General features: G+C 40.8%; 1 protein-coding gene and 1 long non-coding RNA gene across 2 annotated transcripts in view; one reads left to right on the forward strand and one right to left on the reverse strand.

The window, feature by feature from the left end:
- Positions 1 to 25016, forward strand: part of LOC139442486 (protein YIPF4-like) — a 178147-nt gene that overhangs the window by 112145 nt on the left and 40986 nt on the right. Inside the window, exon 4 of the mRNA XM_071223297.1 lies at positions 20530 to 20607. Within this exon, the coding sequence (XP_071079398.1) occupies positions 20530 to 20607 (78 nt within the window). The remainder of the gene's footprint in view (positions 1 to 20529; positions 20608 to 25016) is intronic.
- Positions 8003 to 8783, reverse strand: LOC139442985 (uncharacterized). The gene is made up of 3 exons (XR_011651711.1): positions 8662 to 8783; positions 8264 to 8320; positions 8003 to 8059 (listed from the first exon to the last, which is right to left on the reverse strand). It is a non-coding gene; the product is annotated as an uncharacterized lncRNA (long non-coding RNA).

Consider the following 25016-nt stretch of genomic DNA (forward strand, 5'->3'; position numbering starts at 1 on the left):
GAGAGTTTTACACGGACATAATTGTATTGTTGTTCGTTTTTCATTTGCACATAACGCTTCTCATTGCATAATCAACCGTTTATCGCTGAATGGAGTTCTAATAATCTGTTTGAAAACATCCGCGGCAAGTCCCGGAAATACGATTGTTCAGCTAGTTAACTTTTCACACTATACATCCTTTGATCTTAGCGCATGCATGCAATAAAAGAGAACCACAAGCGAAGTTTATTTTCTTAATTAGTGGGCAATCCAATTTGAAGCGACACTGTCAACTCACATGTAGTTGCTGTCACAACACGGCGGTCATTCCTTTTGATTCGGATCAAGTAACCGTATCAAACCAATTAATCTGGCTTAAATGTGTATCTATATTTGTATGAATGTGCATAGTGCTGGTCAAAACTCTTGTTTTCCGTATTTTAAGCAACATGACCAATCAATGCCAATGCCAATCAATTTGTTTCTAATGACGCTTTCTTGCCGGAATCTGCTACAAGTTTCGTGATTGGTCAATTTTGAGCACGTGACCTCAGGCAGCCAATCAAATTATAGCTGTGATACCAAGCTCGTGTTTGATAAATTTCAGAAGTTGGCGAAAGATTTTTGTTAAATCGTGTTATTCTGAACTTTTTAAGCAGGAAATCACGATATATATTAAAATCAGTTGTATCACAGGTTCCGTACTGTACACAACCCTCCGCGCCAACCATGCTCGGTTCGCTCACCAGCTTAAACTGCACGGTTGTCAATCGCCCAGTCGCCTGGGACTGACAAATATGAACTTGGAAATGGAGATGGCGGACTTATGTCCAGAAATTACAATTGTTGAGAGTTCGCCCAACTCTCAAGAGAACCAGCCCAGTTCTCGAAAGGGTCAGCCCAACCCAAATGAAGGGAATCCCTTCACTCTGGTCACAAAAAAAACAGCCAACTTAACTTATAGTCAAGCCGCGCTGACCGTTTTCAGGACAGATTCACGTTCTCAGGAACTAAAAACAAAGAAAATATCGATTATAGTGCCCTATGGGCTCAAGGCATGCTTTAACGCAAACAGCCTCAATCTAGCCCACCTAAGGCTAAAATGGTACAGAAAAGACAAAAAATGGTCTCATCAGAATCAAAGACACAACAAAATAGAAGACCACAAACCAAATGGGAAAAAGTAGTCTTTAGCGCAGACTTCTCCCAAGATCTTAATAAGATCCTAACAGCTCAAGATATTGCCAAAGAGCTGAAGCACAAAAATATTATTCGAATAAATAAGTGTGGAAGAGGGTATGTTGTTGTCGGGGACAACCTCACAGAGTCAATTGATATGCCCAAAAGCATAAACGGGATCAAACTAAAATGGGATACCCCAAAGTGGCTTAGCAATGTCAGATGTGCGGTACATCTAGACAAAAAAATTAATGACGACGAGCTTTATCAAATTGTCTGTCAAGCTCAAAAGAAAGTCACCCAACCTACAATCCTGTCGGCATTCAGGATCAAATCAATGGGCACAAACAACACACGAGTAGTAATACTCACATTACTTGGACAGTCAGTCCCCGGCCACCTTAATCTAGGTGGTAAGGACATAGAAACCATGCCATACAGGAAAAGGCCAACCCAATGCAGAAACTGTATGCTCTATGGACATACGAAAACATCATGTAACCAGCCACCCAAGTGCAAAAACTGTTCCCGAGTTTCTTGCAAAGAAAACTGCAACACATGGTGTACAAACTGCAGGAAAGAGGGTCATTCATCCTTGGCGCCGAAATGTCCTAAACGCTTGCTCATCAGCAAACGTATAAATAAAATACCTACTCAGCAATCTGAATCCAAATCTATTCAACCCACTGAGGTCGAAAAAACCCAAGCGACTACTGATCACTCTACTGAGCAAACAATCGAATCTGTGAGCACTGAGAAAACAATCGAATCTGTGAGCACTGCTCACAGGCACAAAGCCACTGCAAAACGCAAGGGGAAAAAGACCCAAGCTCCCCAATCAAACCCCATGCCTTCTAATCCTCAAACTGAGGAACACAGCAAACGAATCAGTCAGGCAAAGAAAACACCAGCTCATGGTAAACAAAAGGCTCAGAACACAAACAAACTTGTAGAGTTCATTGCAACAGCATTGATCCAAATTACAAGCAGAAAAATGAGTGTCAAAGCCAAAGCCACCTGCATCCTCAAACTGGCTTCCAAAATAATGAAATACAAAGGAACAAAGAAACTGTTCCTAAATAGGGTATGCCCTAAAACTCAATAAGCACTCATCTACAAATTATCATGGACTTGCTTTTACTACAGTGGAACGCAAATGGCCTTAAGAGCCACGGCAATGAACTGACTGCACTCGTCAAAAAAAAGGTGATCAAGCCTCATGTCATTCTAATACAGGAGACTAAACTCAGTGAAAAAGCCAAATTCACACTACCTGGGTACACCCAATATAGAAAAGACAGAAAAAGACTTATGCCTGGCAACAAGGGAGGAGGACTAATCACCCTTGTCCACGACAGCTGTACCTCCAAAAATATTGAAGCAAACGTAGGAAACCTTGAAACCCAAGTAATCTCCCTAAAACTGGCAAATGGCAACGAATTATGCATAGCTAACATATATCACAGGGTTACCCATGAAACAAACATGGAAGAGCTAACAAGACTAGCTCAAATAGTAGGCAAAAATGGGATAATCCTTGGTGACTTTAATGCCCACAGCCCTCTTTGGGAAGACAGGAATGATTCATGCAAATACGGCAAAATGGTAGAGAAATGGGTTGAGGACGACAATCTCATAACTCTGAACAACGGCAGTCACACACGTTATGACCAAGTCCACAACACGTGGAGTTCAACTGATCTTACAATTGCCACCAAAAACCTCGCCTCACATTGCCAATGGCAAGTCCATGACGACACTGGGGAAGCGATCACCTTCCTATACTCACCTACATAGGTAGCCCACCACAATTAGAGGAACAGCCCGATCCTCAGCCCACATGGGACTATGCAAAGGCTGACTGGCCTAAATTCAGGAAGGAATGTATATCATTCAAGTCCTCAGATATTGCCTCGGATGATCCTGATCTTTTTTGCCAAAATCTCACCTCAGCAATTATTGCCGCAGCTGAAAAATCAATTAAAAAAAAAGACCACAAAACTGGCAAAACGCCGGTACCATGGTGGAACAGGGAAATAGCAAAAGCTAGGAGAGTGAGAAAGAAAGCCCTAAATAGGTCAAAAAGGGATAAATCAGCCTTTGCCCAAGTCCGAGCAGCCAGGACGAAAGTAAGACAACTCATAGACGATTCTAAAAAAGAGTCATGGCAGACCTTCTGCAAATCCCTTAATGAGAAAACAAATGCTAAAACAGTCTGGAGCAAAATACACGCAATCAGGGGTAAGCGGAAACCCACCAAAATTCCTAAGTTAGCCAACGCCCATACAGTCAAAGAAAAGGCCAACATTCTAGCTGAGCACTTCTCATCTGTCAGCAGCAACACAAATTGCAGCGAAGAATTCAAACAGGAAAAAATGCTTATGCCTAAGATCTCAAAACGGCCGCAAAGCAAGCATCTGGTATACAATATACCATTTACTGTGACAGAGTTTGATGATGCGATACAACATAGAAAAGGCACAGCACCTGGTCTTGACACAACCAGCTACGAGATATTGAAAAACCTACCTGATCAAACCAAAGGCTTACTCACTGAGTTGTATAACACGATATGGTCCAAAGGAGAAGTCCCAAAAGCATGGGAACATGCTGCGGTTATCCCGCTGCTAAAGCAAGGGAAAGAAGAAGCCCTACCAAACTCTTATCGACCGATCTCACTCACCTCAAACATGTGCAAAGCCATGGAAGCCATGGTTACAAAAAGGCTCATGCATCATCTTGAAACTGGCAATCACATAAAACCTGACCAAAGTGGCTTCAGGAAGGGACACTCGTGTCTAGATCATATTCTAAGACTGGAAAATGAAATAAAAAAAGCCCAATTAAACAGACAATACCTAGCCGCAGTATATCTGGACTACAGCAAAGCCTTCGATATGGTATGGCATGACGGACTCCTCTCAAAACTATCACAAAATGGAGTTGAAGGGAACATGGCAAACTTCATAGACAGCTTCCTGCAAGACAGGTCGCTATCAGTTAAAATAGGGAACAATCGATCGGATCCTATGGCACTGGACAATGGCACGCCACAAGGCAGCATCATAAGCCCAACCCTGTTTAATATCATGATCAATGATCTTTTTGACCATGTCAACTCTCCTACCCAAACTTCTAAGTTCGCTGATGACGGAGCAATATGGGTAAAGCACAGAGATATCTCACAAATCAGAAAAAAACTCCAGTCAGCCCTGGACGGAGTAGATCAATGGTGCAATAAATGGGGATTCACCCTTTCAAGTGAAAAAACGGTTGGAGTTCTATTCAAACGCCGGGGGAAAGATGCTATGATACCCCGTGTCTCCATAAAAGGCAAACCTATCAAATTCGAAAAATCTGCAATATTTCTTGGAGTTATCCTTGATCAACACCTCACTTGGCGCAAGCATATAGAATATGTGGAAAACAGATGTCAAAAAGACCTGAATGTATTACGGGCAATTTCAGGCACATCTTGGGGCACATCGAGGGACACTCAGCTGGACCTCTACAAAGCTCTTATGAGATCAAAAATTGACTATGGTTGTGAGGCTTTTCACTCAGCATCAAATACTGTCTTGAGGCGCCTAGACAGAATACAATACAAAGCCCTAATGCTGGCCACAGGCGCAGCGACAGGCACCTCACTAGAAGCACTACAAGTAGAAACGGGAGAACTCCCATTGAAACTAAAAAGAGAGCAGGCAATATTATCGTTCTGGGGACGAACATCAAACCCTTTGGTTAAAAAGATATGGCAAGACAAAAACGCTCGAGATGAAGCCCTAGCTCGAAAAAATCCCTCACTAAAGCCATCTGGGATATTAGTACGTGAACTCATTCGAAGTCACAATTGCGATGACATTCAGCCTCCAGAAAGTCACTACAAAGGGTTACACCCTCCCTGGACTTTACAAACTCCCAAAGTTGACACTGCTTTAACATCAGAAGTCACTAAAAGAGAAAACCCAACCCTACTACGATCAGTAGCTATCACTAAAATTCAAACTACCTGGGACAGCTGGGCCCATATATACACTGATGGATCCAAGAATCCTATCAACAACAGTGCTGGTTACGGGATCCATATCCACAGCTCCAAACCCCAAGCACATTCAGTTCGCTTGCCTGATGGTCAGTCAGTATTCACGGCTGAATTGGAGGCAATTCATCATGCACTCAAACTCATACCGGAACTCCCGGAAGCAAAGGCAGTCGTCCTATCAGACTCGCTAAGTGCACTTCAGGCCATCAGTGGGAGAAACTCAAACTCCAGGCCAAACACAGTCAACAATATTCTATACGAATATACAAAACTATCGGACCAAGGGCAACAGGTGGAGCTGTGTTGGATCCCCTCTCACATAGATATTCATGGAAATGAAAAAGCAGACTCACTGGCGAAGCTAGCTCTAGACAAAGCGGATATACAGCCTATTCCCTTTAGTAAACTATAGATAAAAAGCAAAATCAAAGCCTCCATAGCAAAAAGATGGCAAGCCCAATGGGACGCAAGTAAGATCGGCAGATGGCTATACAAAATTCCACCCAAGGTCCAACAAAAGCCAAACTCATACTCAAATGAAAGGAAAATTGAAACTGCTATCTCACGCCTCAGACTTGGTCACAAAAAGCACTATGACAAGGTTTGTTCATCTTGCAATCAGGCTGAAACCATTGACCACCTGTTACTAGAATGTCAAGACCATGCCCCAGCCCGGTCTAGGTTAAAACAAGAATTGCAGTTAGATCCGCTATCTGTCATAGATCTCCTAAAGCCAAGAGATGCAATAGCGAAGGCCAAACTAACTCTATTTCTGAGAGATGGACAGTTGCTCGAACGTATATAAACAGAGCAGCCAAGGATAAAAATGAAATCATATCAATATAAGAAAATAGAAATCATATCAATGCAAAAACAGAAATTATGTGAACACCAAACTCACAATAGATATGTGAACCCTTCTCACACACAGGAGTCCCAAAGAGGGACAGGTCAGCCGAAATTGCCTAGGCAGAAGGCGACCTCTTAAACACCTAATGCAACAACATATATATTAAAAATAAGGAACTTCGTGAATGTATCGTGCTAGGTTACAAGCTGTGACAAAGATTTTTCATGCATATATTTTTGCATTAAACGTTGTGTCCGAGCCGAGAATTCAAGGCGACGAAAGCCGAGATGTCATTTGACTTACATTACACGCGATCGCAAATAACCATGGAAATAATAACTTAGATGTAAGTTTGTTTACTTTTAGATATATTTTTGTTGATTTTAATTATCCCTTTCTATAATATATTTAAAGATTTGCTTTAAACGTCTTTATTTTGCTCTTTGACATGTTCGATGCGGACCTGTTGTCGAAATGTGTGTCCGAAAATTTATACATCGCGGGAAATAGTGAATAATTTTTTAATTTATCGATAAAAAATGATAAATTGAAATGGAATACGTATTTCAGACCTGGTGAAATGTGACAGATTTAATAAATGAATGATATTACTGGTAGATCTAGGTCCATAAAAATATATACTATTTTGACCTGACGTGAGATAAACACATATTGATGATTTGAGATTTGCCGAGCGCGCTCCCCCGCCTCGGCCTCGGTTAAACGGCTCATCGCCCACCAATTATTTGGACCCCATTGGTAGCGTTGTAGCGAGGGACCACTGTATAACCGATCACTTGACCGATCTTAAGTTCCATATTACTCGGAGACATGTATAGTCCCGGCGCATAAACGTAGTCTACTTTGGATTGAGCGTACTGTAATAGATCTTGATAACGCTTTATAGAAGATGGTATGTCAATTGTGAATTAATAGCATCCTCCACATTTGCGACAAAATGGTTTTGCACATCGAGCGCTGTCCCAGAACCAATTATTCCCGATCGTGTTTGCGATTGTGCACCAAGAATTGCCCATACATAAGTTCTTATTGATTCATTAACTCTTACAACTCCTGGGCTAGTAAAATCATTTTCTGTTTTATCATTAAGAAATTCATTCCAAGCATTTCCAGGTGGTTGCTCAACCTTTTGGATGGTGAAAGCAACACCACCCTTAAAGTTCATACGATCGTCTCTCAACTGATACTTGAGAGAGCAAAGCTCGGAAGAAGCCGACCTCTTTTCAGTAAATCATCGCTGACTTCTTTAACAGAGTGTGTACCAGCGTACAGAATACCTAGACCATGATTAACTCCACTCAGATGCCAATCTTTACTCGTAGAAACATTAAATTCCTGACAAATACGTTCGAATGCCCACCTGTTGTACGGATTATTTGATGCAATTCCATGCTCGATCCTGCGGTAATGGAGCACTAATTTCTTTAAGTATACGTCTAATCTGATAATACAGATGAAATGATAAAACAGACTTATTTAGTTCAAATCCTGTTGTGGCACATCATATGGCAAAGTTTAACTGGTTCTGCCAAAATTGCATCGCATTGTGAAACCAATCGTGCACCAATTTATCGCTAGTTGCCGTGACCCTATATTTTTCAAAGATATCAGGGAATTCATAAAAAAAATTAGCACCAGAGGCACTTACTAAAATCGACTGATTAGTAATGTAAGTTGATTCCACATTTAAGTTATGATATAGTATCATTGTATATTTAATATGTATGTCACACTCCCGGGAATAACAAATGGTCAGGCTATTTAACTGCTTCATACTATCAATAACTCGGATGGACCACTGGAAGTCGCTCAATGCGATGTAACGTATTACCCGCGGTGGACCAATATAAATGATGTGAGAGATAATAAATAATAAGTTTGTAACAGCGGTACTCTGGTCCTCTCAAAGATAAGAGAGTACTTGTTGGGTTCAAGGGATTTATTTTCAATGGGCGTAGAGAACTACACGGTAGTCCGGATCTGCCCTAAAACATACATAACTTGATATAAATATCATGGGTATCATTATAAAGGCACTATATAACAACAATACTAATTATACATTTCAATCTATAATTCCTTACTTTTGGCATATATATATATTAACAAATCCTTCCACATAAAACAAATTACACTCTATATATATATACAATTAATAATGCATAATTAATAAAACATAAATAGCATACCTCGTCTCAGGGACGCAGGCTGGAAACTCTCTTATGGAGACGTGCAGTGAAATAGCCCTGCACAAATAAGTATACTACATATAAGTATACTACTTATACATATATCACATAGCCACAGTTACACTAGCATGTATGGAATACGAGCATTATAAATTCTACAAAATACTATACATATATACATGATACATATACATATATCACTTCTAACCAATTTAAACCTATTTTATATATAAATGTACATTTGGCTATTACTTCAGTCAAATACACAGTTAAGTTGAATAAAGAATACATTACAATGTCATAATACAATGCTAGCTAAAATACTATATCCAACAACCATGATTAAAATACATAACCTAAGCTCCCAGATAAATAAAGTAATAATTAAATGAACTTACCCTATATGATTCAGTGTAGAGAACGTGTTGAGAAAATAGGTGTTGACTGACCAGTAGAAGTGTGATCAGTGTCCCCACATAATTGCAGAGAACATGCAACAAAGCTAGATCACAAAGAGCACCTAATCACAGGCCAAGCCTGTGACCAACCCATTGACAATAGCCAAGAAAGAAATGTCTGAACTACCCAAGCTATATACAGAACTAGCTTACCTGTGAATTAGTAGATTTGTGCAAGTGCTGAAGTTAACACAAGTATTTAGGAACATAAATGTTAAATATTTAGGTTAGCTTATTAATTTAATTCATGTTTGGTTACTATGATGATACTTTAAAATCTAACAATATTCTATTTACAAGCATACTGCTACATTCTCCCCGGCCACAGAAAATGGCGTCCCGAAATATATTCTATGTTACAGCAGAACCAGTTATCAGAAATAGCATAGCCTTGTAGGCGTCTTCTGGGAGGTCCTGCAAAAGTCTGCCTTCAGCTAGAGTCTTAAGAAATGATGCTCTTGTTTTCCAGTCTGTCAACAATGTTGGTGCTTGACTCATACAAAACTCTCCTCTTCCCATCCAGGCTGGCGGCTGACGCTGTCTTGTAGATCGCCTAGGTGGTAGAGTTGGTAGAACTCTCCTAGGCACCCTAATAGGTTCTGGATCTGGTTCTGGATCTGTTTTTGGATCTGGTTCTGGTTCTGGTTCCTGTTCTGGCTCTGGTTCTGGTTCCTGTTCCGGCTTTGCCGCTCCTTCTTCCTCAGCTTCCAGTTGAGGACTATCACCAGCTGTGGAATTACCTCCTTCTTCCTCAGCTTCCAGTTGAGGACTATCACCAGCTGTGGAATTACCTCCTTCTTCCCCCTCTTGAACCATTGCAGCAGTGGAATCTTCTAATTCCACATCTACATAGGTTTCATGTCCATCTGCTTCAGCTTGTGGGGCAGCATTTGACGGAATGCTAACCACTGAAGACACATCACTCAGGTCCACAGGTTGTGACTCAACCAGTACTATGGGATCATCGTCAGACTCGCTGTCTGATAGTGATTGGGTCGACTCTTGTTCCTTCACTATTGGTCCCAGGTACTTCGTTCTTGGCTTTGGAACGGGAACCGTCCTATTCATGTCAGTGTTGATCTCTAGTGAACCCACTGGCAGCAACAAGTTTCGATGAAGCGTCCTTAGCCGTCCATCTCCATCTTCCTTTTGTACACAGTACACTGGGATTTCTGGGTTGGGCTGGTCCCTCACAACATATGTGCTTTCTTCCCACTTGTCTGCCAGTTTGTGCTTTCCATCAAATGCAAGCTGCTTCACTAAGACTCTGTCTCCAATGTTGAGAATGGCTCCTCTGATCTTGATGTCATACCTACTCTTCTGTCTCTCCCTGGCTCTATGTGCAGCAGCTGTTGCAAACTTGTAGGAGTCAGCAAGCCGTTGGCGCAGATCTTTGATGTAGGTGGTCTTAGATTGTCTACCTTGTGGAGAACCTATTCCAAATGCAATGTCAACAGGTAAACGTGGCTGTCTGCCAAACATAAGAAAAAAAGGACTTTCTCCGGTCGATTCATGTCGTGTTGCATTGTAAGCATGAACGAGTGGTGCTACATATGACTTCCAGTTGGTCTTCTGGGATGGTTGCAAAGAACCTAACATACTTATCAGTGTCCGATTGAATCTTTCTGTCATTCCATTTCCTTGTGGGTGGTATGGTGTGGTCCTGCTTTTTTTTATTCCCGCCAGCTTACATAGTTCCTTGATTAGGTTACTCTCAAAGTTGGCGCCTTGATCTGCATGTAGTCTTTGTGGGAAGCCATAGTGTACAAAGAAGTTGTTAAATAGGACTTCTGCAGTGGTCTTCGCAGTCATGTTCCTAGTAGGGTAGGCCTGAGCATATCTTGTAAAATGGTCAGTCAGAACAAGAATATGTTGATATCCTCCCTTTGACATCTCCAGTGTAAGGAAGTCGACGCAAACTAACTCAAGGGGCTGGCTGGTAGTGATGGAGAGAAGAGGAGCTCTGGCTTCTGCTGGTGTTCTTCTGAAGCATCTGTCACAGTCTTTTATCCACTGATCCACATCTTTAGCCATTCCAGGCCAGTAAAATCTGTCCCTGCAGAGAGCTAGAGTCCGATCTCGGCCGAGATGTCCAATCTCATCATGAAGTCCGTTTAGTGTTCTTTTGATGAATTCTGCTGGGAGAACAAGTTGCTTCCTTTCTTCTCCATCCATGGTAGTAATTCTGTACAACACTCCCTGTTGTAATTGGAGATGACTGAATTCTCTGAGAAGACCAGTAGGAATATCCTCTGGTATCGTGTGGTGATGTAGTCCGTCAATGACTCTGTTGAGTACTGGATCCCTGTCTTGTGCTTTCCTCCAATCCCTTAGAGTGAAGCTAGATATGTTGTTCCTGTATTCAACGTCGTCATCTGCAATAACTTCAGCTGCAAAGCATAAACTCTCAATGTAGTTAGATGTCTGACAACTATTGCAGATCGCCTTTACAGATGTAGTAGCTATAGTATCTGTCTCTTCTTCTTGTGGCAACCTTGAGAGCGCATCAGCATCTATGTTACCTTTTCCTGGACGATACTTAATATCAAAGTTGAATGCGGAAAGAGCTGCAATCCACCTGTGTCCAGTAGCATCCAATTTGGCTGTAGTCAAAACGTATGTGAGAGGGTTGTTGTCCGTCAGTACAGTGAACTGATTTCCGTAGAGATAGTCATAAAATTTCTCCGATACTGCCCATTTTAATGCTAGGAACTCCAACTTGTGTGCTGGGTAGTTCCTCTCTGCTTTATTCAGACCTCTGCTGGCATAGGCGATGACTCTCTTTTGTCCTTCTTGTTCTTGGTAGAGAATGGCACCTAATCCGAGTGAGCTTGCATCTGTATGAACTTCAAAAGGAAGACCATAATTTGCATATCCAAGAATAGGTGGCTTTGACAAAGCATCTTTCAGTTGCTTGAAGGCTGATTCCTGATCCTGACCCCAAGTCCATTTAACTTTCAAGTCTGTTTTCTTCTTGAAGCGATTATTCTTCACAGTTGGAGGGAGCAACTGTGAGAGAGGCCAAGCGATATTAGAGAAATTCTTAACAAATTTTCTGTAGTATCCGGCAAACCCAAGGAATTGACGAACTTCCTCTGGACTCTTAGGAGTTGGCCAATTCAGTACCTTCTCAATCTTTGCAGGGTCAGTTTGAACTCCATTTGCTGATACAATGTGGCCGACAAACTTTGCTTGTTCTTGTAAGAAGTTACACTTCTTGGGTGCCAACTTTATTCCACTTTTCCTCAGACGTTGGAAAATCCTTTCTAATCGAATGAGATGCTCTTCAAAAGTATCAGAAAACACGATGAGATCATCCAGGTATATCATGCAAATTTCCAAATGAAGATCTCCTAACATATGTTCCATCTGGCGTTGATATGTAGCTGGAGCATTTACGAGTCCAAAAGGCAAGCGATTGTACTCATAAAACCCAAGAGGTCCAACTGTAAAGGCTGTTCTTGCTTTGTGACCTTCCTCTATTTCTATCTGATGGTAGCCCGACTTCATGTCCATAACAGTGAAAAACTTGGATCCTGCAAGTCTGTCAAAGATTTCTTCTGCGCGTGGTAAAGCGTAGGCATCTTTAACCGTGCGACGGTTGAGTGATCTAAAATCTATACACATACGCAGAGATCCATCAGCCTTGCGTACAAGGACTACATTAGATGCCCATGGGCTATAAGAACGTCTGATGATTCCACAAGCAAGTAACTGTTGGAGATGGTCCTTCACCTCTTGAAACATAGATGGCGGTATGCGTCGATGTCTTTCCTTGAATGGTGTAGGGTCTGTCAACTCAATCCGATGTTTCACATCAGTGTAGTGGCCAACATCTAAATCTCCTGTTGAAAATACATCGCTGTATTTCTGAATTAACTCTTCACCCATCTTCTTCTGTTCATCAGTAACTTTATGAGATATGTTCACCTTGTCCAGTGGGTGCTGTTTTACTTCAGTGGCAATCTGTTCCAAGTTGATGGGTGCAACTTTCTCAATTTGGACTGGTTGCATCTCACAGATGATTGTCCTAGGGGAAACAACTATGGTCTGGTTGGTCAGGTTTGACAATTGAACAGGAACTTGTAGTGATCGCTTGTACTGGTAGCGGAATAATGCAGGAGTTATCTCTATCCCCGGTGATATACATGTCTTCTTGGCTGGATGAAGCATAACACAAGTTTCTCTATAAGGCAGTTCCTTGTAGAGTGAACACTTGACTGTTACAGTTCTGTTGGGAGGTACAACTACTTTTGACACCTCACAGCTACGCATAAGTCCAAGGGTCCCATCTTTCCTTTTAAGTTCCTTGTCCTGCAAAATGATACTCCTAAAGGCAAGATACCAAGGTGTGTGCATTTTGCTGACTTGAAGAAAGTTAGGTCCAGTTGCCTCCCTGCAGCTCTCAAGAGCTGGGATAAGGTAATTAGTCCCCAGTAAAACAGGTACACTCTTGTTGTACTCACTGTCTGGGATGACTAACAATAAACAATTACTTTTGAGACCTGGAGATAACCCAGTAGTTTCAACTGGAACTTCCACATATCCCATATAAGGCAATGCCTCACCATCAGCACATTCAATACGAATGAAATCACCTAAGGTCTTAATCTCCAATGATGATAAACACTCCTTATGGAAACTTTCCGGGATAGTTGACACTGATGATCCTGTATCTAGGAGGGCCTTATGTGAAACACCATGGATGATGACATTTGTCTCGTTAGCTGTTCCAATCAATCCAGCTGGTATCTTGGAATGGACGACTTCAGTGGAGCTCTGTCTGAAAGAACCTAATGTCTGCCCCTTGACATTGGTCCTCTGCCATTTAAAGGTCCACGCCTCATATGATCTATGTTGACACGACAGCCTCTCATAAGGTGACCATATTGTCCACACCTATAGCACTGGACTCCAGACTGTAGTTCAAAATCATGAGGTAGTTGTGCAGGGTTATCAGGATTACCATGATGATGTTGATAATGATATTGTCCCTTGTGTTGTGCCTGGGATGCGGTAGGAGTGAACTGATTCATCCTTGCCTCCAGATTATCAATCTTGGATGACAGCTTGTCAATGACTCCCATCAACGCTGATACTTCAGAGGTTGGTTGAAGTGAAGCCATGACCTTGGCTGGTACAGGTTTCTTCTGTACTTCCAGTTTCCTTTGCTCCTGGTCATATTCAATTCTCCTAATAGCGACTCGGAGCTGGTCGAAATCCTGTATGGTGTCAAATTTGTGTCCTGTTGAGTCCTTCAGTTCCTGCCTGAGTCCTGACCAGAAGACTGTCCTGAGAACAGAGCTTGATCTATCCTGTTGGATGAAACCTTGTAAGACAAGCCTGTCTAACATGTCCTCAAGTCTGCAACCCCATGTTGTAGCATCCTCCTTTTCCCCTTGGCGTGCACCATAAAACTGGGCCATAAGGACTTCACCTTGCTCCATGACTGATGGACTGAATACACTTTTCAGTTTATTAAGAACTGAAGTGAGTGATGCAGTGTGACCTAACCTCATTATGACACGGGCAGCTTCACCCCTAAGGGCTCTCCTGAGCGCCTGTAAGATCTCCTCCTCAGAATGAGTCTTACTGCAAACGAAACTTTCAACCTCGTAGTGCCACACATCAAATGAAGTTTCACCTTTGGCCATTGGATCACCAGAGGATATTCCTACTGGTCTTCTCAGAGAATTCAGTCATCTCCAATTCGTGAAGCACTTCACACTATACCTGATGGGTATTACAGCGTATGCTCACTCAATAATGAAATTTTTAAGCCTTTGGGAGTTAGTCTCACACAAAATGATCTCTGCTGAGATGCTGATTTTAATCACTGGAGAAGATTTTATAATTATTGGCGAGTGCTTATCAGAAACACTTGGACTTAGTAGACCAGGAAGAGATGAATCAATAACATCAACGAAACAGTGCAGGTAGATGAATTACCCGATTTAGTTCCCTATAAAGAGTTGTGCATCCATCTTGATCAGATAAGTATGACGGATAATATTCAACTCGAAAGTCCTTCAACTCTGCTTAGAGCTATTCCAGTCAAAGAAGAGAAATATAATAGCGGTAGAACGGAATCTTTCTCAACATTACAATGTTAAAAATTAAAGCGAGGTATTATTTCAGGCCCCAAAATGTCTGTAATAGATTTAAAACATCAACCTGTACATATAGGATACTTGAGTGCAACAATCCATATTATAAAAAATGGTTGATTCATCAGGCCCTGGAACGCATAACCTTAGACAATGTAATACAATTGCGCTTTCCGATCTTGGAGACACAGAAGGTTTCGGTAAACCCAGTACCGATGGTAAGTTATACGCTTTACACTTACAAGATAATGTATACAAGCGGAAAGAAGTTGCATTCCCAGTTATTCTAGGAGATTTAAGCGATGTCGACGTTAGTAGACTCAATAAAAACACTTCATACAATCTTACTAGCAACGATGATAATAAATGGACTATGATTGAAGCAAAAATCGAATGGCTAGTGAATATCGTCATTACCCCACCATATGTAATGACGGGTAAGGCACATAATTTAACTAAGATAATAAATAGTGGGATCGTACTCGGGGCTTATATCCCCTCAAAACGAAAAAGTGTGTTAGCCTCTCCCCTGCCAGAAAACCCAGGTCATATGTTATTGAGTCGTCCGGCATCAAAGAATGTTAGTTTAAATTTGGTTACTGAATTCAATGATATTAAAGATAACTTGAGTGCAATACCTGATCTTTCGACACTTATTATTGAAGTCTTGCTTGGAGATGCACCAGAAGATGCCTTTGAAATATTACCAGGTCTATCAATTAAATGGCTCAAGAAACACCAATGTCAAAGTTGCAGTATTATTTATATGGGAGCATTACCCGTTGCAACCCTTGAGGGGGTCCAAATTAATAAACGTGACAGCATTTCTCTTACTAAGATATTCATGCCGTATAATATACATTTAATAAGGTTGATGTATACTCTCAAAACATTGAAGCAAGACCAATTAAAGACTATTATATTATATAATAATATACACTATGGGTTTATATCCAGCGCTCGATGAAGCATCTGAAAAGATGGATACTGTTGATGGTTTTCGATGACATAAAATCAGCGACATAAAACATCGAATAGAGAAGGAGAGGGAGTTTAGACTTGGATTGTATAAAAAGTATCACAGAGCCGTGAATGCTCTCGACGGAGTTGACGCTGCGCTTGTGACGGCTGGCATGGGACTCGGTGTAGCCGGTGTTGGTTTATTATCAACTATAATCGCCGCGCCTATCATACTTGGCATGGAAATAGCGGCTGGAGTCTCGGGACTGGCAGGAATAGCGATAAAATTCATTTCTCGTATGTTGCAAAAGAAAGCCTTAAAACATGATAATATTCGGATACTCACCGAGGCAAAGTTGAACAGCATTGAGGACCATATTTCAACAGCAATGGCTGATTGTAAGATATCCGAGGAGGAGTTTCGTTTAGTTTTGTCAGAACTCACCAAATACAACGTAATGAAGCAGGAGATTCGATCAAATACTCGTAAGACCAGTGGTATTAGCAAAGACAAGAAAAATAGTTCATAGAAAGGGGGAGACAACAAGCGCGTCAATTTTTCCGTGCCAAAACCAAAGAACTTGATGTAAATTTACTTGATGTGCAGCCATAACAGGTACTCTCTACATATTACATGTACTCACTGCAATGTTACCGTCCAGATCTCTACACATATTCTTAACATTATGCCGTCCATACCTTATTCTACCACAATGCGTGTCATTGCCTGCATTTTCCATGCCGTACCCCATATTCGCGGTAAACATATCCCATCATGCATCATGATTTACTTTATTCTGCGCATGTCTCTTCCTCATTCTCTGCTGTGTTTTCATGCTGGTTGTCAAAGTTGCCACCCTCCATCCCTGACCATCACCTTGGGGCTGGTTCTGTCGCCTTGACTTATCTTTCATTACACTTGGTCGGCCTTTACTGTCCCCAATTCATAGGAGAGGACACCATATCACGGGATAGTCTGGGTCACGAGACCCCAGGACCGGCAGATCCCTCAGTCCGGGTCAGCATGACCCTAGGACACCAAAAACATGGGATAGTTCGGGTCAGGAGACCCCAGGACCGGCAGATCCCTCAGTCCAGGTGGGCATGACCTCCGGACATCCATTTATAACATGGTTCCTCCTTCTCTTCTAACATTCCATGCCTGTGCCCGAGCTAGCACCCGTTTCTGTGCCAATATAATAAACCATTTATCTTATATATTTGTGTTTTGTTGTGGTTTCACAAATTGGAGATTAAAAATAGATTGCTTCCTATCATTAGATCGAGCCGCATAAAAAATCATACATTCATTTAAACGAATGCTTACATAAGTATATAATAATGGAGAATTACAAACCAAACAAAGGAAGAACTCGAAAAAGCTATCGAAGCATTTATGCTCAGGGACAAAATTATCAAATGGAGAGAATTACCACAAGGTATATATTATATCAGTGATGTCAAACCAACCAAATACGGTCATCAATTGTTTCTTTCCAATTACCAAGAAGAGTATATAGTCTGGTCTCCTAGTAAAATGAACAAAGAACTTAGTAAAAATGTTGAGTATCACTTTGTTAAAAATAATGGTATACGTATTAGTAAAAATAATAGAGAATATTTTCATTACAATTTAGTTTAATGTTATGAAGATCGTTGAATCACATCATCATTTTGACATAAAAAATTTCATCTGTAGTAGTGGTATAGGTATATAAAATCTGGCTCCAGTGGAAGTGTTCCAGAACCATCATTACCTATACTACTCTGTGCAGATGCATTGACCAATATTTAGTGTCCATACCCACAATCATTGTGGAAAAAAATAACTAATAAATAAAAAAATATAAAATAAAATTTTTAAACCTGTAAACAGCTGTAAATAATTAAACAATTACAAATCTATAATCAATACGCAATCATGGCGTTCTTCATATTTTGGGAATAAATTTAGAAATGCTTCGTGAAATTGTTCTAAAAATCATGCTAGAATCTATGAATGTATTAGGAAAGGAAAACTGTCCCAAATGTAATGTGGAACTAACACCGAAAATATGTATGTAGCATTTTATTGCTTACATATATCCCATCATATTCAACAACTCAGGAATGTTATTTGGAAACACGTTTTGTCAAGCCCATTTTCATGCACCTGTTGTAGAGAGTGATCATGCTGATCGACGATATCCATAGACGTATTACGTGGGATACACTTATAATAGTGAAACTTATCAGCGTGTACATCGCAGAAATATGAATCATGCCCATTTATATTTACCGTAACACTGAATGGTGATTCTTAAATATCAACAAAAGTTCAAATAAAAGATACCGAGAAACTTGCATTTGGCATGTTGATTATTGTCCGGGTCACGGGAGCATGCAAGGTCAAAAGAATCGAATAATACGCCAAGTATATCGTCAAGTCACATTTTTATTTCATATTAGTGGCGATTACTGATACTATGTATTATCTTATGTTTTTGCTGTATGTGATAGGCGAATTATTTCAAAATTTACTGTAACTGTTTTGGTACTAAAAATTATCAGGAGACAACCCCTGTCTGTGACATCACATCCGGTGACCTTTGTACTTACTGAAATATCTTACTTTTGATTGAGAGGATCATCACCTTTCGCTAAGGCATATTTTTAAAGGCAATGTAAACTTTGTTGATATTGAAATAGCAATAAGTTATTCAGAGGTCGGGCTGAGCACGCCATGTTTGATTTTAGGACGTCTGCTAACATCATGACACGGGCTGTTTATTTTTGTATATCGAAAATATTCAACCGAAACGCTTGAAATTAGGATTAGTGAATATTTATAAGTCATAAATTGTTTCCTGCAAATTTTATAACATGACACATCAGATTAACCCGAATGTTCGTTTTTCAGCAACTGACATGATGACCTCGAAAATTAAGTTATTTTTCTGTTTAACATTTAGATAATAAATTTACCGATTTATAATTATAATTTATAATCGCGCTGTTATTTGCTGATAAAAAACCCTGAATTTTTACTGAATTAAAATTAAGATATCGGAGATATGATTATTGAAATCAATATGCACAAATGTTACGATATTAAAAGGTTCCTAGCATGAAACGCAAACCACCTTCAATAATGCAATTCAGGTAAGTTCAAGAAAATTTACACATTTTGTGTTCGCTTTGGTCTTGACCTTGGTATGATTGAAAACATCGGTATATTTTCATATAGTACTGTGTAGTGTTCTATCAGGAATGTGCAAAATATTTCTTCAATTGGCCCTTGTTTAATGAGGCACCAACTGTTTGAAATCACCCATCCTCTGTAGAGCGCCTTATGCTAAAATTAATCCAGCAGGCAGGGGTAAGAAGTGTGAAAATAATTCAGCAGGCTAAAGGTTAAAGATAAAATTACACTATAGATGACTGAAGTTTGGCCTTATATATAGATCTAACATGCAATGCTATAAACCAATGTGGGGAACCAATGGACCCACTGTCACTCTTACATTTAAACTAGCACTTCTGATTCTGTGCGAAGCGCACAATTTCAAGCCACTAAATAAAATATTACTATTACTTGTAATGGCACGTAAATATTTCAACTGTTCTCTTTAAATGTTTACAGTTGGTAAGCATTTGAATGACAGGGTCAGAGTTCATATGTCAGAGACTATGTGTATAAGCATTTGACAGCATCTGCCTTGACAGCTTTGGCCAGTTTCTCTGGCATAGAAGGTACAGTGGTCGCAATAAGCTGGGAAGTAATGGGAAAACACTTAATCTATCTAAATGAGCTAGTGGGTTATTTATTTGGCAAGAACCACTGGCATTTTCCAAAACTTCTTGTACTTAGACTTCCTGAAGGGGCCTGTCATTTGCCCTTTTTCAGTTCCATTGATAATGGTCTCTGGCTTTTCCTGGGATAATGTATACAGTTCATGAGCTAAACAAGGATTCTCTTTACCCATATAAGTTTTTTAATCATCTGCTTGTCTGCAACAAATGAATTATCATTAAAGCGGCATTTGCAGTAGAACTTCCTCACTCTGAGTGGGTGGAGCTTATACAAGTGATCTGACACATCAATATGATGTCATGATAACACACAAATTTCATTGGATGACAATGATTATTAAAACCCTGGTAATGGTAAAAAATATTTCCAAGTGATGAAAATGCCATGTTTTCAGTTCAGAATCATCACAAGATTCCTTCAACACACACATCTACATGATCAGGATTATGACCTCAGGATGAATTGAAAATTCATTCCCATTTTTAGGAAAGAATTGTTTTTGTTTGATGACATCATTCTGGCTGTCAATTCGAATCAACAAGAAGGCCAAGATGTCTGTTCACACTGCTTTTGTCAACCATGTGTGACACAGCACAGGAAATCATGATTAAGTTGCAGAATTTCGTCCATTTGCAAACAGTGCTATTCAAGATACACTAGATTTGCTATTTATTAAAAAGAAAGGGTACTTACATAGAACTAAGGTAACTTAACCTTACATGGAAAAACATATGTTTCAAGAGCTTGTCAACATTCACTGTTGTTACATTATCCATTTTTGATAGATTGATGATCTTGATTACCGGTATTGATCAAACATTTATAGGTCAGTTCCCAAAACTGGTCTTTATTGACACTTTAAGATGTTAACTTCATATCCAGGTGAGCTAAAGTGCCATTGCAGTGGCAATCATTCCTTCATATTCATCCTTGTCTTCTTTGTTTCAGGTAGTTTCATGGATTCTCACAATATGGATCTTTGGATCTTTTGTCATCTTCCTGCTTGCTAGAGTTTTAGGTGGCGAGGTAAGTTCAACCAGTAGAAACAACAAATAAAATAGAATAATATTGCAGTCCTCTTTAAATGAGAATTTTCGGAAATGTAGCTGAAAGAAGCAATATCAGGCTTCAAGCAACACTTCTATTTATAGTAAGGTGTGGTGAAGTGTGGTTCAACATTGTCTTCTAAATTATTTCACATATTTATAGCAATGTGCTTGCACATATGTGTGACTGCTTGTAATACACCAGACTTTTGCCAGTTTTGGAGTGCTAGCCCTCTGAGATACCTTGTGTGTGTTATCACCTTATGCTGATTGCCAGACAGGGTAACTGCAAGTACTTATTAGCTCACCGGGTCCAAAGGACCAAGGTGAGCTTATGCCATACCGTGGTGTCCGTCCTCTGTACGTCAACAATTGTTTCAAACGACTTCTTCTTCTGAACCACTAATTGGAAATTGATGAAATTTGACTGGACGTATCCTTAGGTGGTGAGGATTCAAAATTGTACAAATGGAGGGGCTGACCCCCCAAGGGGCTGTGGGGCTGGGCCCAAATAGGGGTAATTTTGCTATATTGCTTTGAGCGACTTCTTCGCTGGAACTAAGCGATAGATATCAACCATATTTGGTTGGAAACATTCTTTGGTGGTGAGGATTCAAAATTGTACAGATGGATGGGCTGACCCCCCAAAGGACTGAGGGCCAAATAGGGGTAATTAGCTACATTGCTTTGAGCAACTTCTTCCCTGGAACTAAGAGATAGATATCAACCAAAATCTCTACCTCTATTACATCTCTGCCATAAATCCTGTATTTTGGCTTCAGTCACAAACTAAAATTTTCAGATTTTCAACAGACATCCTCTTCACTGTCAATCACACACAATTAGTTGTAGCCATGCAGCATCGTAACCACCTGAGCTATGACGTATGTAATGGCGGGAACCTGACTTTTTTCCTGTGTGTGCTGGAGTCAACACCTATTGTAAAAGTAGTAAGATCTAGCACATAGTAGTAAGTCACATTAATCTAAAATTCTATAATAACAGACAATAAGTGGATATTAATAGCTGCTTCGGGAGTGACAATCACATGCACATAAGTATAACTGGTGCTTGATTTTGTGAGGTCAGAATAGAGTCTCCCTCTACTCCCAGGTGCAAAAAGTGTGGCCATTTCATGGTCACGGGAGATCCTCATGATCACTGTACGAAGTGCAGAGGCACATCTTGCACTGAGGACAAGAGATGTGAGCGGTGTGCCAACACATCTAAGAAGACCTTCATCAAGATTGCCGACCAGATTGCTACAGCGCAAACAACTTGTATCTCAGATCTGTTTCAGAGCTGTGTCTAACTAAACCAAGAGTTTGATAATGTCACAACCCATATCAGCTCCCACGACATTCAACGGGAAATTGGGACACAAGATAGATGAAGTCAGAAAAGATTCTATGGAACGATTCAAAACATCAACTATTAACCTAGCTGACAAAGATTCATCATCTAAACAGCCTCATAAGAAGAAGTTTGTCCCCTCCTGGGAGGATTCTTTCCAAACATGTCGGGGTACGACAAGCGTAAATCTTCTCAGAAATTCTTTTCGCCAGCCAGATTGCAAGCAACAAGGATTCAATCGCTGTTGAAGATCTGGAGGCAGAGGCAAACGCAGGTTCTTACTTCCCTGCCACCCTCTAAGACGTTATAGACTCTTTGACATGGTTATGTCTATGGACTGTGATTTACGTCTACTGTCTTTCAACATAATGCCAACTCTGGGACCTTCTGTCATACGCTGAAAAATTGGAAGCAAGTTACACCCGACCGCTGTATTCTAGACATTCTGGCTCACGGGTAAAAACTGCACTTCAAGAAACATCCTACCTTGAAGACCCAAGTCGTCGGACACATGTTTCATCTACTCTGAGTCAAGTTGGCGGCAACAGATTTGGCCGTCAGGAAGCTACTAAAGAAGCGAGCCATTCGGAGACTAATGGAGACCAACAACACCAAAGGCTTTTATTCTCTGAAGAAAAAGGGATACCTGGTACCTCCGCCAAAATTCCTGATGGAATCCGCACAGAAGTTACGGTCGACGCTGAAGAGAGGAGACTGGCTTATCGGCCTCGATTTACAGGATGCCTATCTTCACATCCAGATAAACCCATCGTCACAGAAATATCTACGCTTTGCAATGAATGGTCGATGTTACGAGTTCCAGGTCTTACCATTTGGGATATCAATAGCCCCTTGGCTATTCACCAGGATTACAGCACCAGTCATCAGGTTTGCCCACCCCCAGCTAGTACGAATCCATTGCTAGACGATTTCCTAGCTGCAGACCTAGCTTTCAGCTTCATCAGAACATGATATTGTAAACAAAAATTCCTGTTCTAGCAAGGTTAGCAAAGATCACACTTACAGCCTTTTATGACAGTGGGGCAACTCCCAGCCTTCACACTAATTTTAACTAGGGTACCAGCATCATGTTGTATGTTATAAGGATGACATACCTTTATGCAGCGTTTTTCCAAGTTACAGAATCAAGTATAACAGTAAATTCCAACTCGAGTCACGTCAGTCATGTTAACTGTCGCCATCTTGGATTTTATGATGTCAGGGTTGTGTATCATGTGACCTTAGGTCATCTACAAATAGACTTGTCTAGGATCGAGGCGTCAGTTTTGACATTGACAAGCAATGTAGGGTTTGTAAATTGTACAGTTTAATTGTTTTAACAGTTCAGATATATCAATCGTGGGAGGGATACAGACCAGTACCAAAATCTAGAGCCAAGATCTGACAGACAACGCCGAGCGACTGATGTTTCCAGTACAGTTCAAAGCGTTATCCCGCGATCTCGAGAACATGTACAAGATTTTTCAGTTTATTGAATAATTACAAAACTTGTTATTGAACTTTACCTACTTGTTGTGTGGTCCTTCTGCATTTCACTAGTTTCGACTTTCATAACTTTGTAGATCCTTGTGATATATTTTCTCTAAATCTCATCTCCAAGCTCTGGTATTTATTTTGTCACATTTTGTGACTGGTGGCAGTATCCATTTATTTTTATCCCCCGCCACGAAGAAGGGAGCTATAGGAATGGGTGCCGTCCGTCCGTCACATTTCGTTTCCGGAGAAGAACACAAAAAAACGTTGGAGATAAACTTGGCACATAGATAGGTCTTGTGGTGAACTGGTGCCTTTTGATAGTTTGGGATTTTTGAAAACATTATTTTTCCAGTTTCCATGGCAACGACTTTGACTTAGACTAAAAATGGTGGTAATCCTCGTTTCTTGAGCAGATCTTGAAAACCGTACTATATTTCTTCACCAAACTTGGCACATAATGTCATCTCACAGTATTGAATACATTTCCTTTCTTGTTGGTAAGCTCTGCATCGCTTGAGTGTATGTTCCTCCCAAAGTGTCATGGACACAGTTGTTGCATTCACTGACTAACTTCATGCAGAAACACAACTCATTGCAAATACAACAGTGTAACTGATCTTAAACCTACTCAACTGTATAAACACTATATATTCTTGTCAAACATACTCTGTATCACTTGCTTGATAATGGTGTCAGAACCTTCACCAAAACCATCGCTCCTAATTGTAATAAAGAAGTTGTTCGTCCATATGTCTCATCCTTACTCATTACAAATTCAGTAACATATTCTATCATAAACTGCAGATGGAAAAACAACACCAGTAACAACTTTTTTTAGTGCTGCAATTAGGCCATTTACATTGCACACAACCCAACATGTCATATTGGCGGGGGATGTGAGTATTACATGCTTGTAGTAATTTGTCCACAAGTAATTATCGACCAGTCTTTGGCCGTTCGGTTACTATATTCTTGGTACAGATGATGCCATCCCTCTAGATGGGCCTTGGATACCAGTCTCTGCAGGCGGTGATGCCATCCCTCTAGATGGGCCTTGGTTACGAGTCTCTGCAGGCAGTGATGCCATCCCTCTAGATGGGCCTTAGATACCAGTCTCTGCAGGCAGTGATGCCATCCCTCTAGATGGGCCTTGGATACCAGTCTCTGCAGGCGGTGATGCCATCCCTCTAGATGGGCCTTGGTTACCAGTCTCTGCAGGCAGTGATGCCATCCCTCTAGATGGGCCTTGGATACCAGTCTCTGCAGGCGGTGATGCCATCCCTCTAGATGGGCCTTGGTTACCAGTCTCTGCAGGCAGTGATGCCATCCCTCTAGATGGGCCTTGGTTACCAGTCTCTGCAGGCGGTGATGCCATCCCTCTAGATGGGCCTTGGTTACCAGTCTCTGCAGGCGGTGATGCCATCCCTCTAGATGGGCCTTGGTTACCAGTCTCTGCAGGCAGTGATGCCATCCCTCTAGATGGGCCTTGGATACCAGTCTCTGCAGACAGTGATGCCATCCCTCTAGATGGGCCTTGGT

The sequence above is a fragment of the Haliotis cracherodii genome, unplaced genomic scaffold (assembly GCF_022045235.1).
Source record: "Haliotis cracherodii isolate W230 unplaced genomic scaffold, xgHalCrac1.p SCAF_5, whole genome shotgun sequence".
Lineage (NCBI taxonomy): Eukaryota > Metazoa > Mollusca > Gastropoda > Lepetellida > Haliotidae > Haliotis > Haliotis cracherodii.